At 39.0% G+C, this 16,110-nt stretch overlaps 1 protein-coding gene across 1 annotated transcript in view; it reads left to right on the top strand.

Annotated features, from left to right (window-relative positions):
- Positions 1–16,110, top strand: part of gmds (GDP-mannose 4,6-dehydratase) — a 658,631-nt gene that overhangs the window by 277,470 nt on the left and 365,051 nt on the right. The window contains exon 7 of the mRNA XM_060849865.1: positions 6,197–6,324. Within this exon, the coding sequence (XP_060705848.1) occupies positions 6,197–6,324 (128 nt within the window). The remainder of the gene's footprint in view (positions 1–6,196; positions 6,325–16,110) is intronic.

Genomic DNA, 16,110 nt, shown 5'->3' with positions numbered 1-16,110 from the left:
CCCAGGGGTCCAAACTCAGCCCCCTATTGTACTCACTGTATACCCATGACTGCTTCGCTAAATACCAGACTAATGTTATTTACAAGTTCGCTGATGACACCACCATAGTCGGTCGAATCTCAGATGACAATGAAACAGACTACACATGGGAGGTGGAAGACCTGGAAAAATGGTGCACTGAGAACAATGTAGCTCTCAATGCTGGCAAAACCAAGGAACTCATTATTGACTTTCAGCAGGATGTTTCCCATGCCCCCCTACACATTAACAGCACAGAGGTGGTCAAGCCCCTGGGAGTGGTCATCCACAACAAGCTTTCATGCACTTGTTACAAAGGCCCAACAACATTTCTTCCTTAGGCAGCTGAGGAAATTTGGCATGACGATGAATACCCTTGCCATCTTTTATAGGTATGCCATCGGGAGCATTCTGTCTGGATGTATCACTACCTGGTTTGGCAACTGTAACATTCAAGATCAGAGACGGTTACAAACAGTGATGAACTTGGCCCAGACAATCACAAAGGCCAACCTCCCACCTATAGAATCCATCTACCAGGCCTGCTGTCAAGGAAAGGCCGCCAGCATTCTCAAAGGTCCATCCCACCCTGGCAATGTTTTTCTATCATTGGGGAGAAGGTACAGAAGCCTAAACACATGCACCAGCTGGTTTCATGACAGTTTCTACCCTACTGTTGTTTGAATACCAAATGGACTCAGGAATCTTAACATTCATCTGTACCTGTGTTTTTGTTTTTGCCACTGTTTACCTATTATTTACTTATCTATGTTACTTAATTCTGATCTGTCTGTATTGGTCACAAGACAAAGCTTTTCGCTGTGCCTTGGTACATGTGACAATAAATTCAATTGAATTCAATTCAATTCAATTCATTTCATGCATATGACAAATGACACATACATTGTAATTGGATTGAGGATCCTGAAAGTAAACATGCTTAGTTGAGAAAAGTTTATTTATTAATTTCCCATAATGTCCAAGTTCAAACGTTTCAGAATGCGCTTTTATTTTATGAATAAAGTAACAAGTAAATCTGATCTTCTGCTCTTTGTGCTTCTAACTTCATATAAAGCCCTTTCAGGCAGGCTTGTTCGGTAGGAAGCAGGAATCCTGGCCATGCTTATCCCCACTATGTCCATATTCTGTCACATTGAAGCCAATTGTTGTGCTGCTACTGTTGCATTTGCTGAGATTAACTAACTCAGCACACACTAAGGATTAAGCAAAAGGCCAGCATTGATACTTTGGAGGGTTGTTGGGCTGGATGAGATTACTGAAATGAGGAAGGGGCAGGACCATTAAGGATTTAAAAACAAGGATGCAAGTTTTAAAATGGTGTATTGCTCAATGTGAAGCCTTGTTAGTGTCCATAGGTGATGAATGAATGGAACTTGGTGCAATTTAGGACAGAGCCAGTAATATTTTATAAGATGTAAGGTTATGGATGGTGCATGATGGAAGGCTGGCCAGGAGTGCATTGTAATGGCTGAGTGCAGAGGGGTGGATTTGGGAAGTATTATAGAATTGGAAATAAGTGGCCTTATAACATAGATAACTAGATATCTGACAAATTGCTCAAGTTGAACAGCTTGGTTCAGCTTCTGAGTTCTCAAGGAAAGGGTTGGAATCAGTGGTTAGAGAACAGATTTTGTGGTTGGGAAGCCAAGGGAAGCACACTTCATAAGATCATAAGCAATCGAGAAAGAGTTACGTTATTTTAGTCTGTTGAGCCTGCTCTGCCATTCAGTAAGACTGTCAATGATTACGGCCTTAACATCACTTTTTTGCCACTTTCTATAACCCTTAATTTCCTGTTAATCAAAATTCTGTCTCACTCTCCACTGAAAATATTCAACAGCTCACTCTTCATTGCTGTTGTTACAAGATCATTTCAAAGAAATATTTCATGGTTAGATTAAATATTACTATTATATTGTTAACAGATTAAGTTAAAACATGAATGAAATATAGAAATAGGGGTATTTTACTACAGTTGCACAAGACTACATCTAGAGTGCCTGTGTACATTTTTGTTTAGACTTAATTAAGAAACAACATTATGGGCCTGCAATTTAGAAGAATGAAAGGTGATCTTATAGAGTCGTAGAGTCATACAGCATGGAAACAGAACCTTCAGTTCTACCAGTCCATACCGAACATAATCCCAAACTGAACTAGACCACCTGCCTGCTCCTGGCCCATATTCCTCCAAATGTTTCCTATCAATGGACTTGTCTAAGTGTCTTGTAAACATTGTAACTGTGCCTATATCCACCACTTCCTCAGAAAGTTCATTTCACATGCGAATCACCTTCTGTTTAAATTATTTGCCCCTTGTGTCTTTTTAAAATCTGTCTCCTCTCACTTTAAAAATATGCCCCCTAGTCTTGAAATCCCCCATTCAAGAGAAAAGATTCCTGCCATTAACCCTCGCTATACACCGCATGATTTTATAAACTTCCACAAGGTCACTTCTCAACCTCCTATGCTCAGCCTGTCTTTATAACTCAAACTTTCCATACCTGGCAACATACTGGTAAATCTCTTCTGAACCCTCTTTAGCTTAATAATATCCTTCCTATTACAGGGCAACCAGAACTGAACACAGTACTCGATTTAAAACATATAAGGTTCTGAGTTAGCTTGACAGGGTACATGGTAAAAGAATGTTTCCCCTGTGACTTTCTAGGACTAATGGACACAGTTAAAACATCAAGGGCTCTCCCATTTAAGGTGGCAATGATGAGAAATACTTTCTTTCAGAAGGCCATAGTCCATTGAATTTTCTTTCCCAGAGAGTGGTGGAGACAGAGACTTTTAATATTTTTCAAGCATACATTTTTGACTAACTAGGGAGCCACAAGATATTAAGGATACACAGGAGTGTGGAGTTGAAGCAACAATCAAATCAGCTATGAGCTTATTGAATGGTAAACCTGATGGACCAAATGGCTACTTCTCTCCCAGTTAGTATATAAAATGAAATGCAATCTGCATTCAGTCCAAACGTGGAGGAAATTGGAGTTGAACTAAATCATAACAGAGGACATTCCAAGAATTCCAATTGACCTTGCTGATGTGCATTGTTGATCACCTCAGTTGGAGTTGGAGTGGCAACACGGTCTCATTTGAAGTTAGAAAATCTTCCAAATCATTTCTAATTTAATTTGATTCACTATGGTTCTTTGTCTACGATGATTTCTTGTTAAGTAAACTTCTTCACCATTTCAACTAATCATCTATTGCTTTCTCTGATGCAATTCCACAATAATTCAATGCTAAGTCTAAGTCTTCTGTTGTACTTGCATTTCCACTCATAATGGAAATCTGTGCTAAACTTGATTGACAAACAGTTTTAATTATGAGTGAATTATGAAGGCTTTCCTCAGACATGCATTTCTGGTGAAAATGAAAATCACTAACCTTGCATGTACAATGAAAAGGGACTGTTCATTTTTAAATGAAACACTGATTTACAATGAGTGAGTCAATCAGATTGTTTTGTTACATGAAATTACTGGAATATTAACCAGTGTTTTGGGAATTGCTCATCTGATTATCCAAGTAATAAATATGCAAGTTTAATGTGAATTTGAATTATTAAGCAACTTTTAAAAAAATAAACTCCATTGCCTAGTCATGAGGCTAGAAGGACATAACTGTTAATGACATTTTGAGGTGGATTGCAAAAAACTGCTGTTTTCTCCCTCTCTGTGGAGAAATGTGTTCAGTTTCAAAATCATGACAACAGAATTCAGATAAAGAGTACACCATGTGAGCATTAAAAACTTGTGTTCTACCCTTGAATTCAATGCCAGAATATTGTAGGAGCAAGATAGTATGCCAGTAGGTTTTCAGTTGAGACTCCAGTTCTATAAGTGAAGCTGGGGGTAGGAAAAGGGGACTGAATTTGTCTTTTTGCTTGCAAAACCTTCATCGTTCATGCAGTTTTCTCTATGGTCTGAAATGAGTAAGTGAAACAACAGCAAAATTGTGTCATCAAGACAAAATAAGATATTTAAGCAGTAGGAAACCCACTTGGCTTACTTTGGTATCATCTGTCTTGCATACATTAGCTGTCAGCTAGGGCTCAGATCAAAAGCCTTTGGAAAGTTTCTCAAGTTTGTAATAAAATTGCACAAAGGATACATTTATGTTGTAAGATGCCTGCCTGCCAGTATTTTTCCAAACACAATTATAGTGTGGCTAATTGCCAGAAATTTTATTTTTCAAAAAAAAACAAACATGGGTAGCAATATATAAAAAATACTTATTTGTATAATTATTACAAATTTAAATTGGTAAAAAAGAAACATTCACAAAATGTACAGTACAAAGTAAGTCTTTAAATGAAAAATGAATACTTTTATGAAAATATACCCATACGTATTTGAGTACCTGCTGTTACATAATGTTGATTTTGGCAGTCCTCAGCCAGCAAATTAGGTGTAATCTCTCTGATCTCAGTAGTCTGTTCAGTCAGCCATGGCATTCTCAGTGTCTGTCCATTTAGCTTTCCAGCTGTGCAAGGCCGTGGCTAAGGCAATTCTGTGCCGGAGTGTTGAAGATCACCCAGTTTAACAGCAGATGGCGGCTAGTGAAAAATGCAGCCACCAAGCTAGAGTTCAAATTGGGTTCAGGAACAAAGTTAACTTGCCTTATGTTGATGAATCTATTTTGTTTTCATTTATTCTAATGTGATTTTCAGTTAAATCTGAAATCCCAAGGATTACTTTCATCAATTCATTTTTTTTTACTTCAAAGCAAGTTTAAAAGCTATTTTCATGTGTATATAGTTCAAGAATTTAAACCTCTGTTAATAAATTTATCATGTGATTTGGTGTCTGATTGGAATAGCTTTAACCAAGTTTGTTGGTGGAAAATAATTTATACTTACTCTATAATAGACAAGAAACATTTTTATCTTTCTTTGCTTCTGTGCAGTTCAAACACTTGACTAAATTAAAAATGAAAACTTTACAGCAATTTGAATATGTCTTGTTCAGTCCTCACAAGTTACATTGCCTGTGATTATTGTAGCCAGCTGTTTATCCCAGGTTACTAATATTCGTTGTTTTCCTTGGATGTTACTGACAAACATTCCTAAAATTGTATTAAACTAATTTGGATAACTTCAGTGGATTCAGCTGTTCAATCAGCTGTTCACACCTAGTTAAGGTACAATTACCTTGGCATCTTAATCCCATGTTTTTACTATCGGGTTACAGTTTGCACAGACTACAGGAGCAAACCTAGTGAGAAAGAGAAAAGCAGTGGGCTCCAGCATAAAAATTATCTAAGGATGTGGTAGCACCTGGGTCCAACTGAATCTGTTGTTGAATTAGAAGAATCATAAATAATTGATTACAAAATGGCACTTATTTTTTACTGTTCACCTCATATAACTGGAAAATCTGCTAACAGAACACGCATATGTAAAAGCAACATGGGATCTGCATATAATTGTCTTAGCCCCTCTGCAGGATTAGTAATGTTATTTAATATATTCTTAAATTTGACTAAGAGATTTACTGCAGCTTGTGGAAATGAACATTGTCATTTGTGCTAAAAGCTTCCTATTGTTGCATTAGATTTTTCTAATGAGAATGTTTCAATCTTTAGTTTTTGACAATACAGTGAATCATCAGATCCATTCTATTTAGTGTCTTTAATTTTTTGTTTTGATAATTGCTGCTGTATGTACTAGGAAAGTACATACTTATGCAGTTTTAAAATTGATATTATCTGCAAAGGCAGTTTATAAAGAAAGTTTTAAAACCCATGGCTTTCCACTTTATATCCATGAACTTTCTTCAGTTTGAAACTTTAAACATTTCTCGGGATTCTGCACTTGGTATTTATAGGATTATTCTGCACTTAATATTTATAGGATTACAGCTGCATCCATTATTATAAGTTTTGCTCCTGAATTGTAGATATAAATAGTAAATTAAAAATTATTAAGTAGTTTGTTAAGAGGCTTTAGAAAGTTTTTTTTCCCCAGTATAAATGGAGTTCTTGGTTTGCAGCTTCTGGGTTTACTCAACTAACAAATGATACAATAATATGAAAAAATCTAGTAACTCTTCAAATGTTAAATTAATTTTGTTTCTCTTTTGATACAATTAAACAATTAGAATAACTATACTGATGTTATCTGTTATCTTTGTTTCAGGGTCTAATTTTGTAACTCGGAAAATTAGTCGGTCAGTGGCTAAGATTCACCTCAGACAGCTGGATTGTTTTAGCTTGGGCAATCTGGATGCCAAGAGAGATTGGGGTCATGCCAAGGACTACATTGAGGTAGGCCATTGGCCAGAGGCTGTTCAGAAATAGTTCTCTGCCTGGATGATACGTTTCATGCATCATCTCAAAAAATTGCTTGATCTGTATGGTGTATCTTGTGAACTTGTGCCAGAAGAGAGTTGCTATCACAGTGTACAGTCAATTACAGCCAGGGGAATTCAGTTCCATGGTGGGCTACCCCAGTCCTGACCTGACTAAAAAACAATCTTTCACTTCATTCAGATCAGTTATAAGTTTACGTTTCACTGGTAACTTACTGCCAGAGGGTCTTTCTGAATCTTTTCCAGCAAATTCAGTTTTTATCCCTTCCTGAACATTTTTCCCCCTTCTCTCCTTAGTTTGATGCAGAAATGTAAGAGCATGTTTGAATTTTACAATATATTTAATTTCATTTTCCATTCTATAGTTTGGAACAACTGTGGAGACTATTTAACTCTACTAGACAGCAGCAAAAATAGTGTCTGGACTGGCTAGCTTGTTTCCCTCAGTTGGGTCCTGACAGGTTTCCTGTGCTTACAATGCTATTTCTGTCTTTTTGAATCATACATCCCTGGGACACAGACACTGGTTTTCCAGAACTATTTACGTAATTTAAACAGAAGCTAGAAACCTACAAAGCAAAAAAAGCTGACAGTTTAATAAGGGTGCGGCAACAAGTTTATGGTAAATGCCTCTGTGTGGGTTTACTTTCTATGTGAAAGAAAGCAGCAAATCCAGATGTCTGCTACTGGAAGTGCAAACACCACAGAACTTTATACTGATGATATATTTGGTTCCTACTTAAATTCCAATGATAGACTTAAACTAAGCTTTTTGCAAATGGTATATAGTTAAACTAAATTTTTATCCTATTAGAAAGGTCAGTCTGCAATTACAGATAGAGGGAGAAAATTACGGTTTTCTTATTTCATGCTTCCTCATCACAATTTTCCTGTGTTAAACCTTTCCTAGTACATGTATTCTTTGGCATAAATGTGCTTCTATGGAATTTTGTCCAATCTGCATCCACCTCACAAGTTGTGGAAGCTTAAGAACTGAACTGTGCAAATGTCTGATTCATTAGTTTGTACTAAACTCACCAAAGATCTAATTCATTAGATTTTATTGAATTCAGGTTTTTTTTTGTTTTTTGCTGCTGTTTCATAATCCAAATGAAAATCTAGCACTCGTAAAGATTGAATGAGTCTGGTTTAAGATAAATGCTGTGGTTGCTAACAAATGGCAGTACAAGAAGCCAAAAAAAATAGAAGACCAACTCTTTTTTATTAAATTTGGCTAAAGGTCTAGGCTATTAAAAAAAAAGCTCAACATTGCTCTGATCTTATCTGTAGTTTTTGCAGAATTTAAAGCTGCCAGTGTCAGGCACATTTTACTACAGGGTGTCTAATAGTTCTTAGTTTACATATTTTTGAAGTCCAATGCAACGGTAAGTGAATAAGTAGCAAAATATTTCTGCTATATTATTTCAACTGATAGGAGGATGCATTAAATATATTGTGTCCATTACTACTGCCTTAGTGTGCAGTCCTTTCATGTGAGATGATATATCTGGTTATAATAATCATTCACTGATACTCAGTAATTATTTAAAATACAGTGGATAGTCCATGTCTTTATATCTTCTGGGGGATATTTTGCGTTTTTCAAAATTCCAGATTATGAACTGTAAATAAATGCATTAAGAGGATAAATGCAGGGCTATGGGGAATGGGCAGGAAATGGGATCTTTCAAAGGACCAGCATAGACATGGTGAGCTGAATGGCCTCTTTATCATTTCATGATTGCGTACAAAAACATTCTGTTTGTGGCTGTTTTACTGTGTATACGTTGCCTGCAAATGACATTTGAATTACATCACGCTTAAGTACTGCTACCAACCATCATTCTCTCACTTGAGAAAGAATGGCCTGATTCTCTGGACCATTCATCAATTGGAATCAACATTGACTGGTTTCTGCATGGAGTAAACTGGCACTGTCTGTACCTTCTCCTTAGCTTTGCTCTCCTTAGCACACACCTGTCACCCATAGTCCCATTGGAAGTCCAGTAAAAGAATAGACTATGATTCATGATGTGACTAATATAAATGCTCAATTTCAAAGGATTTTAAGAATATGCAATTTAACTCTACAGCTTTTAGATGTAGATATGACTACTGCTGAACTAGTCTGACAATGTTCAATTTTTCTTTTTAAAAAAAACAATGCTTTTCTCTCCATTTTTCTGTTCTGAAAATTGTGATTTCTTCCAGGGAAATATTTCCATGAGTTTGCTTTGCATCTTCCCAATAGCCATTCTCAATGTTTGGGCTAAAGAAAGGAAGACATGCACTTATGTAGCATTGTGTGCAGCCTCAGAATATTCCAAAGTGCTTTCCAAACAATTAAATACTTGTACGTATAGTGTCTGAAGTAATTGAAGAGCACAACAGTCAATTTTGAAATTGTTCCACTAATAACAGTGAGATAATGGTCCGGTGTTCTTTTTGTTTGGCAATGTCAGTTGACAGATCAGTATTAGTGAGAAGACTAGGGAGAGCTTTTGTGCTTTTTTTTAAATAATGCCCTAGGATCTTTTACAACCAATTAAGAGGATGAGTGGAGCACCAGAGTTATGTCTCATTTGTAGATGCCTCTTCGACAGTGAAGAACTTCTGCAGTACTATTAGCTAGCATAGAGGCGGTGGCTCAAATTAAGATTTTACAACATACAGCATTTCCAGAAACATCACTGGTTAGTTTTCAGGAACAGGAACTCCAGCCAATTTTGCTTTTTTAACTCTGATGTTGAGGACAACATCCTTAAGACCCAGATATGAGCATCCAATTCAACACAGATTGAACCTAACCAATCAATGTGTTTCTGCTACTCGTTGCTTACATCAGTTAAGCTAAAAGGGTGTTTCTGGATTCATTGTTGAACCCTCACGATTCAATTAAGATAATTTTGCACATGTAGCTGATGACTTCTATTACTCTGGTAATTCCTACATCAGTACTCTTTCAAGAGCTCCCCATGAATTATGTTTATTTACTTTGTTCTGCCAAATGCATTCATAAAGAACCTAATTTAAACTTAAAATGCCATTCACTTTTAGGTTTTATATACTCTAGCTTCTTACTATATTTCAAAATTAATGGTAGTCATTTATTTAAAATGCTAATGCTAGGTTTCTAATAATGCTGGAAAGATGCATTTCATATTTTTTAATTATGTCGAAGATATTTATGGATGATTATAGAATAATTCATTGAACTTCTGTTATCTGAACTATTTTCACACTTCGATGGAAATAATGTTCTAGTTATACATGAAGTCAATGAAGAGTCAAGTGAGGATATACATTTAATTGATGCTCGATTAATAATGGACCATTATAATACTGTTAGAAAAATGAACAGTTCTTAGTTAGGTCTGTAAGTCATTCAATATGCTTTGCCAGTTCCTCTCTATTAAATATGATAATGGCATATAAGTACTTATATAATCATTTACATTGGAATTCTACAATAATAGTCTAATCCTGTTTTCATCAATGATCTGTGATCGGTGTGACTAGCAAACTGCCTACCAAAAGATTTAAAACATATATTGTCTTATTAGCTGTACATCATGTAAAGAAACATTTTTATATGTTCAAATGTGAATTTAGCATGCAACTTAAATTTGCCACTGGGATTGTAAAATGAGATTAGCTTTTTTTGCTATGACATATCCTCTTGTTTTGCATAATTACTTAAATTACACACCAGGTTTCCATCTTTGAATCCACATTTTGCTCATTTACATAGTGCCTCTGAGGTGTTGCTCTTTCACTTTAAATGCCATAAATAAGTGGCTGTGGTGGAGATGCGTGTGTTTGAAATGACACAGAAACATGGAAATGCAGCTAAAATGAAGGTCCTGCTAAATTGCATAATTTGAATTTTTTTTCCTCCATTTTCCTACCAGCATTCAACCAGATAAATAGGCTAGAAGCACTCCTCTAATTCTGGCCTCTAGTACATTTCCACTTTTAACTTCTCAATCATTGGTAGTCATGCTTTCAGTTGCCCAAGCAATATGCTCTGGAATTCCTCGCTGCCTCTCCACCTCTCTTTCATCCTTTGAAATGCTACTAAAAACCTTCCTCTTTGAACAAACATTTGGTTATCTGACCTAATATTTCCTTACGTGGCTTGGTGTTCTGTGAAGCACCTTAGGAGGTTTTATTATGCTAAAGGCATAACGTTATTTTATCTAATGGTTATTGTTGTTACTATCTGGGTGTTGGACAGGAAGGGCTGTGCCAGAAAGCAGTAATCGAGAAATAGAGTAGAGACGTCACAAGTTTGCAGAGTGTGAGAGGGTGTGGAGAGATGAGGAAATCACAGGTGGCTGGAGATAGGTTTGATGAAGGGTTGATAGGCCAAGAAGGTGATCACAAGAAGCTGGTTGGATTTGGGAAGTAAGAGAAAGGCAAGAGTGGACATTGAACCATTTGAAAATGAGACTGGAGAAGCAGTATTGGGAACAAAGAAATGGCAGAAAAGCTGAATAGATAGTTTGTATCCGTTTTTACAGTAGAAAACAGCAGCAAACCAGAACTTCAAGGGTGGAGAGAGGAGTGTAGTGGCCATCACTCAGGAGAAGATGCTGGGGAAGCTGAAAGATCTGAAGGTAGATAAATCACCCAAACCAGATTGACAACATGCCAGAGTTCTAAATGAGAAAGCAAGGAGACTCCAGGAATCACTGAAGTCAGGGAAGGTTCCTGAGACCTGGAAAATGGCTAATGTAATAATCGAGTTTAAGTAAGGGAGGGAGACAGAATACAGAAAACAAAGGCCTGTTAGCCTGAGCTTAGTCATTGGTAAAACTTTAGAGACCATTATTAAGGATAAGATTGCGGAGTACTTGGAAATGCACGATAAATTGGGGCAGAGTCCGCATGGCTTCATCAAGGGGAGGTCATGTCAATAAATCCAATAGGAAGTAATGAGCAAGTTAGACAAGGGAGAGCCAAGTGGGGGTTAGCTATTTCAATTTCCGAAAGGCCTTTGACAAGGTGCCGCACAGTAGACTAAATAAGTAAAAGGCAATGTTGTTAGGAGCAAAGTACTGACATGGACAGAGGATTGGCTGATTTGCTAAAAGGAGAGAGTATGGATAAAGGTGTCGTTTTCAGGATGGAAGCTGATGACTATTGGAGTTCTGCAGGGGTCATGTTGGGATCATGATTATTTACATCATCCGTTAGCAATCTGGATGAAGGAACTGAGGGTATTGTTGCTATTTTTGCAGGTGACACAAAGATGGGTGGAGTGCCATGTCGTGTTAAGTAAGTGGGGAGGCTGCAGAAGGACTTGGTCTGGCAAAAGGAGAGAAGGCAGAGAAGTCGTAAATAAAATACAATGTGGAAAAGTTGAGGTTATGCACTTTGTTGGAAGAATAGAGGTGTGGACTATTTTCTAAATAGGAAAAGCTTCGGAAATCTGAAACACAAAGGGAGATGGGAGTCCTAATTCAGAGCTTTCTTAAAGTTAACATGAAGGTTCACTTGACAGTTAGGAAGGCTAACGCAATGTTAGTATTCATTTCAAGAGGGTGAGAATACTAGATACACCATTGAGGCTATCTAAAACTGTGGTCAGACTACATTTGGAATATTATGAGCGGTTTTGGTCTCTGTATGTAAAGAAGGATGTGCTCATGTTGGAGGGGGCCAGAGGAAGTTTACAAGAATGATCCCAGGACGAGGGGCATGTCATATCAGGAGTGGTTGAGGACTCTGAGTCCTTATTTTAAAAGAAGGGTGGGAAGGAATCTGATAAAAACTTTTTCTGCTCCTGTATATTATGGTCCTATAGTCTTATGGTTTAAGCACTCTGCTGTTCTTGGCAGTGGTGAATCTAGCAGCTCCAGCTCTTTTTAGCTGCAGGATTACCCAGTCATTGGGTAGTTATTTATTTCCATCCTGGATTAATCATGTCACTACAACACCGGTGTAATATCATTGAAAATTGCTGTTAATGCTGGTGAACTGCTGTTGCTTGCAAATATTTGGGACAGAATTTTATTTCAGTTGATCCACAGGCAGCAGGAAGGCTTGTAGAACATCCAGAATCTGTCTACCAAATAAGTTAGTTTTGCTATGGTTGTTTAACTGAACCAAGGCAATAGATCCCAGTGATCAAATCAGCTGGGGAGAATGACTCATCAAATCTGTCAAAGGAAGTATTTCTAATTAAAGAGATCCCAGCATGGATTAGAAAGGATGAACTACAAACTGGGAATACTGAAGTTGCAACAACCAGAGGAATAGAAAAAAAAATCCAGGAAGTTCCCCAGGACTCTACCCTTCAGTGGCAGTTTTGCCACAAGATATCAGAATGCCTGCAAAAAGATGATTTTGTTCATGAAAAGGAGGAAATGAACAATCCCTCTTTCCAAACAGGCATGCATGGAAAATGCCAAGGAAGTGAACAACAGGAGGTGTAATGACAATGAATAGTGGATACAGAATGTTGTGGCGGGAAGGGGGAGGGGGTGCTTGAGAAAATTAATGACATTGCAACTTCAGCTAGCAAGCCCCATGCTCTGAGTTGCCCAGCATTTTTATGCGCAGCCCTCTTCAGACTAATGTACCTTTCAGCTCCAGTCATTCCTCTCCCTGCAGGCAACTCACCACCACTATCCACTGTCCACACTCATATCTCAGCTTATTGCTCTCTCGTTCTCATATCTCACAGATCCTGCTCTGCAAATATTACCCTTCCCTCCTTTCCACTTAAGTTATTTCTAATATTAGTAGTTCCCTGTTTTCTTTGCATGCTAGAGGAAAGAGGAAATAGGGATGGGACTGAGGATATATGAATGTGCCCCTCCCTATGCTAGACCTCTTGATGGTTTTGGGGGTAATAACTGTGCTTCTCTGCTCCCATCAAGTGCATGCCCAGAGTCCCCATTTAAATCTAAGAGCATGAGGTGGCGCCAATACAGTCATCGATGTAGCGAAGGAAAAGGTGGGGAATGGTTTTGGTGTTGCTGCCTTCTACCCCGACCTCAGGTTCACCTGGATCATCTCGGGCACCTCCCGCCCCTTCCTGAACCTCTCCATCTCCATTTCAGGTGATTGACTCAACACACTCACCTATGACAAACCCAGCTACGTGGACTACACCTCCTCCCACCCTGCCTTGTGTAAAACACTACTCCTTATTCCTAATTCTTCCGCCTCCACTGCATCTGCTCCCAGGAGGACCACTTCCACCATAGAACATCCCAGATGGTCTCCTTCTTCAAAGACCGCAATTTCTCCTCCCACGTGATCGACGATTCCGTCCAGTATATTTCATCCACTTCCCACACCTCCGTCCTTGAACCCCACCCCACCAATTGCAACAAAGACTGAACTCCCCGGTCCTCATCTTCCACCCCATCAGTCTCTGGATACATTGCATCATCCTTTGCCATTTCTGCCACCCACAAACAGACCCCACCACCAGGGGACATGTTTCCCTCCCCACCCCTATTTGCATCTGGAGAGACCATTCCCTCTACAACTCCCTTGTTGGGTCCCCCACGTCACCACCACCACACCTTCCATTCCCAGCACTTCCCCCAACCACTGTAATAAATGCAAAACCTGCACCCACACCTCCCCCCCCTTTACTCCATCCAAGGTCCCAAAGGATCTGACAGATTTACCTGCACTTTCACACATGTCATCTACTGTGTCCATTGCTCTTGATGTGGTCTCCACTACATTGAGGAGGCAGGACACCAACTTGCAGAATGTTTCAAAGAACATCTCTGGGGGACATGCACTAAACAACCCCACTACTCTGTGGCTGAACAATTTAACTCCCCCTCCCACTCTGCCAAGGAAGTGCAAGTCCTGGGCTTCCTCCATCGCCAACCTGAGGAAGAACACCTCATCCTTGTGCCTTGGGACCCTCCAACCACACGGGACAATGTGGATTTCACTAGTTTCCTAATTTCCCCTCCCCCCATCTTCTTCCAGATTCAACCTTCCAACTTGGCAGTGCCCTCTTTAACTGTCCTACCTGTCCATCTTCTTTCCCATCTATCCGTTCCACCCTCCTCTCCAACCTATCACCTATCCCAGGTTGACAGGGTTGTTAAGTAGGCATATAGTGTTTTAGCTTTTATTAATAGAGGGATCGAGTTCTGGAACCATGAGGTTATGCTACAGCTGTACAAAACTCTAGTGTGTACAGTTCTGGTCACCGCATTATAAGAAGGATGTGGAAGCTTTGGAAAGGATGCAGAGGTGATTTACGAGGATGTTGCCTGATATGGAGGGAAGGTTTAGATAAGATTAGATTAGGTTACTTACAGTGTGGAAACAGGCCCTTCGGCCCAACAAGTCCACACCGACCCGCCGAAGCACAACCCATCCATACCCCAACATTTACCCCTTATCTAACACTATGGGCAATTTAGCATGGCCAATTCACCTAACCTGCACATCTTTGGACTGTGGGAGGAAACCGGAGTACCCGGAGGAAACTCATGCAGACACGGGGAGAATGTGCAAACTCCACACAGTCAGTTGCCTGAGTCGGGAAATGAACCCGGGTCTCTGACGCTGTGAGGCAGCAGTGCTAACCATTGTGCCACCGTGCCGCCCCCAAAGGTCTTACGAGGAAAGGCTGAGGGACTTAAGGCTGTTTCCGTTAGAGAGAAGAAGGTTGAGAGGTGACTTAATAGAGACATATAAGATAATCAGAGGGTTAGATAGGATGGACAAGAGAGCCTTTTTCCAAGTATGGAGACGGCGAGCACGAGGAGGCATAGCTTTAAATTGAAGGGTGATAGATATAGGACAGATATCAGAATGTAGTTTCTTTACTCAGAGAGTCGTAAGGGTATGGAATGCTTTGCCTGCAATGGTAGTAGATTTACCAACTTTATGTACATTTAAGTCGTCATTGGACAAGCATATGGACGTACATGGAATAGTGTAGGTTAGATGGACTTCAGATTGGTATGACAGGTCGGCGCAACATTAAGGGCTGAAGGGCCTGTACTGCGCTGTAATGTTCTATGTTCTATGTTCACCCTCACCTTCATCTACCTATTGACTTCCCAGATACCTTCCCCAGTCCAACCCCTTCCCATTTATCTTGCAGCCCCCTTGGGCCACCCCCTTATTCCTGATGAAGAGCTTGTGCTTGAACCATCAACTCTCCTGCTCCTCATCTGCTGCCTGACCTGCTGTACTTTTCCAGCACCTCACTCTTCGACTCTAATCTCCAGCGTTTGCGGTCGTCATTTTCTCCTCATAATTATTTTCCCCAATTTGGATAAGCAAAATTAATTCATGAAGGGACAGTAAAGCCAGATGGAGTCATATTTGTAACATTATGATGGCTGTTGTACCAGGAACTACATTTCGAGATCTACACAAGCCCAGGTGTCGAACAATTCTAAGGAGACTTGCCTCTCTACCTCTTCTTTCAAAGGACCAGAGAAAGGTGGCTTAGAATCAAATCTGACATGGGGAAAGACTTAATTAAGACAAAAATAAATCAAAGTGAAAATGTACTTTAAAATTTGACCTTTTCTAAAATCTCTACAAAACAATTGACTACATAAATTTGAAATGATTCCCTCTGGGCTGAAGAAATTGATTGGCATTGTATTAAGAACTGTCATGCCAAAAGGTACTTATGCCAGTAGTTATGAGCCTTAATTTTCTACAAAGAGTTTAATGGGCATTTAACACAATAAAATGCTCTCAAAAATGACATGGAGACTGAGGCTACTTGTGCAAA

Source organism: Hemiscyllium ocellatum, chromosome 34 (genome assembly GCF_020745735.1).
Source record: "Hemiscyllium ocellatum isolate sHemOce1 chromosome 34, sHemOce1.pat.X.cur, whole genome shotgun sequence".
NCBI lineage: Eukaryota > Metazoa > Chordata > Chondrichthyes > Orectolobiformes > Hemiscylliidae > Hemiscyllium > Hemiscyllium ocellatum.
Note: the sequence above shows the minus strand (reverse complement) of the source record. Positions and strands in the feature narration are given on the sequence as shown.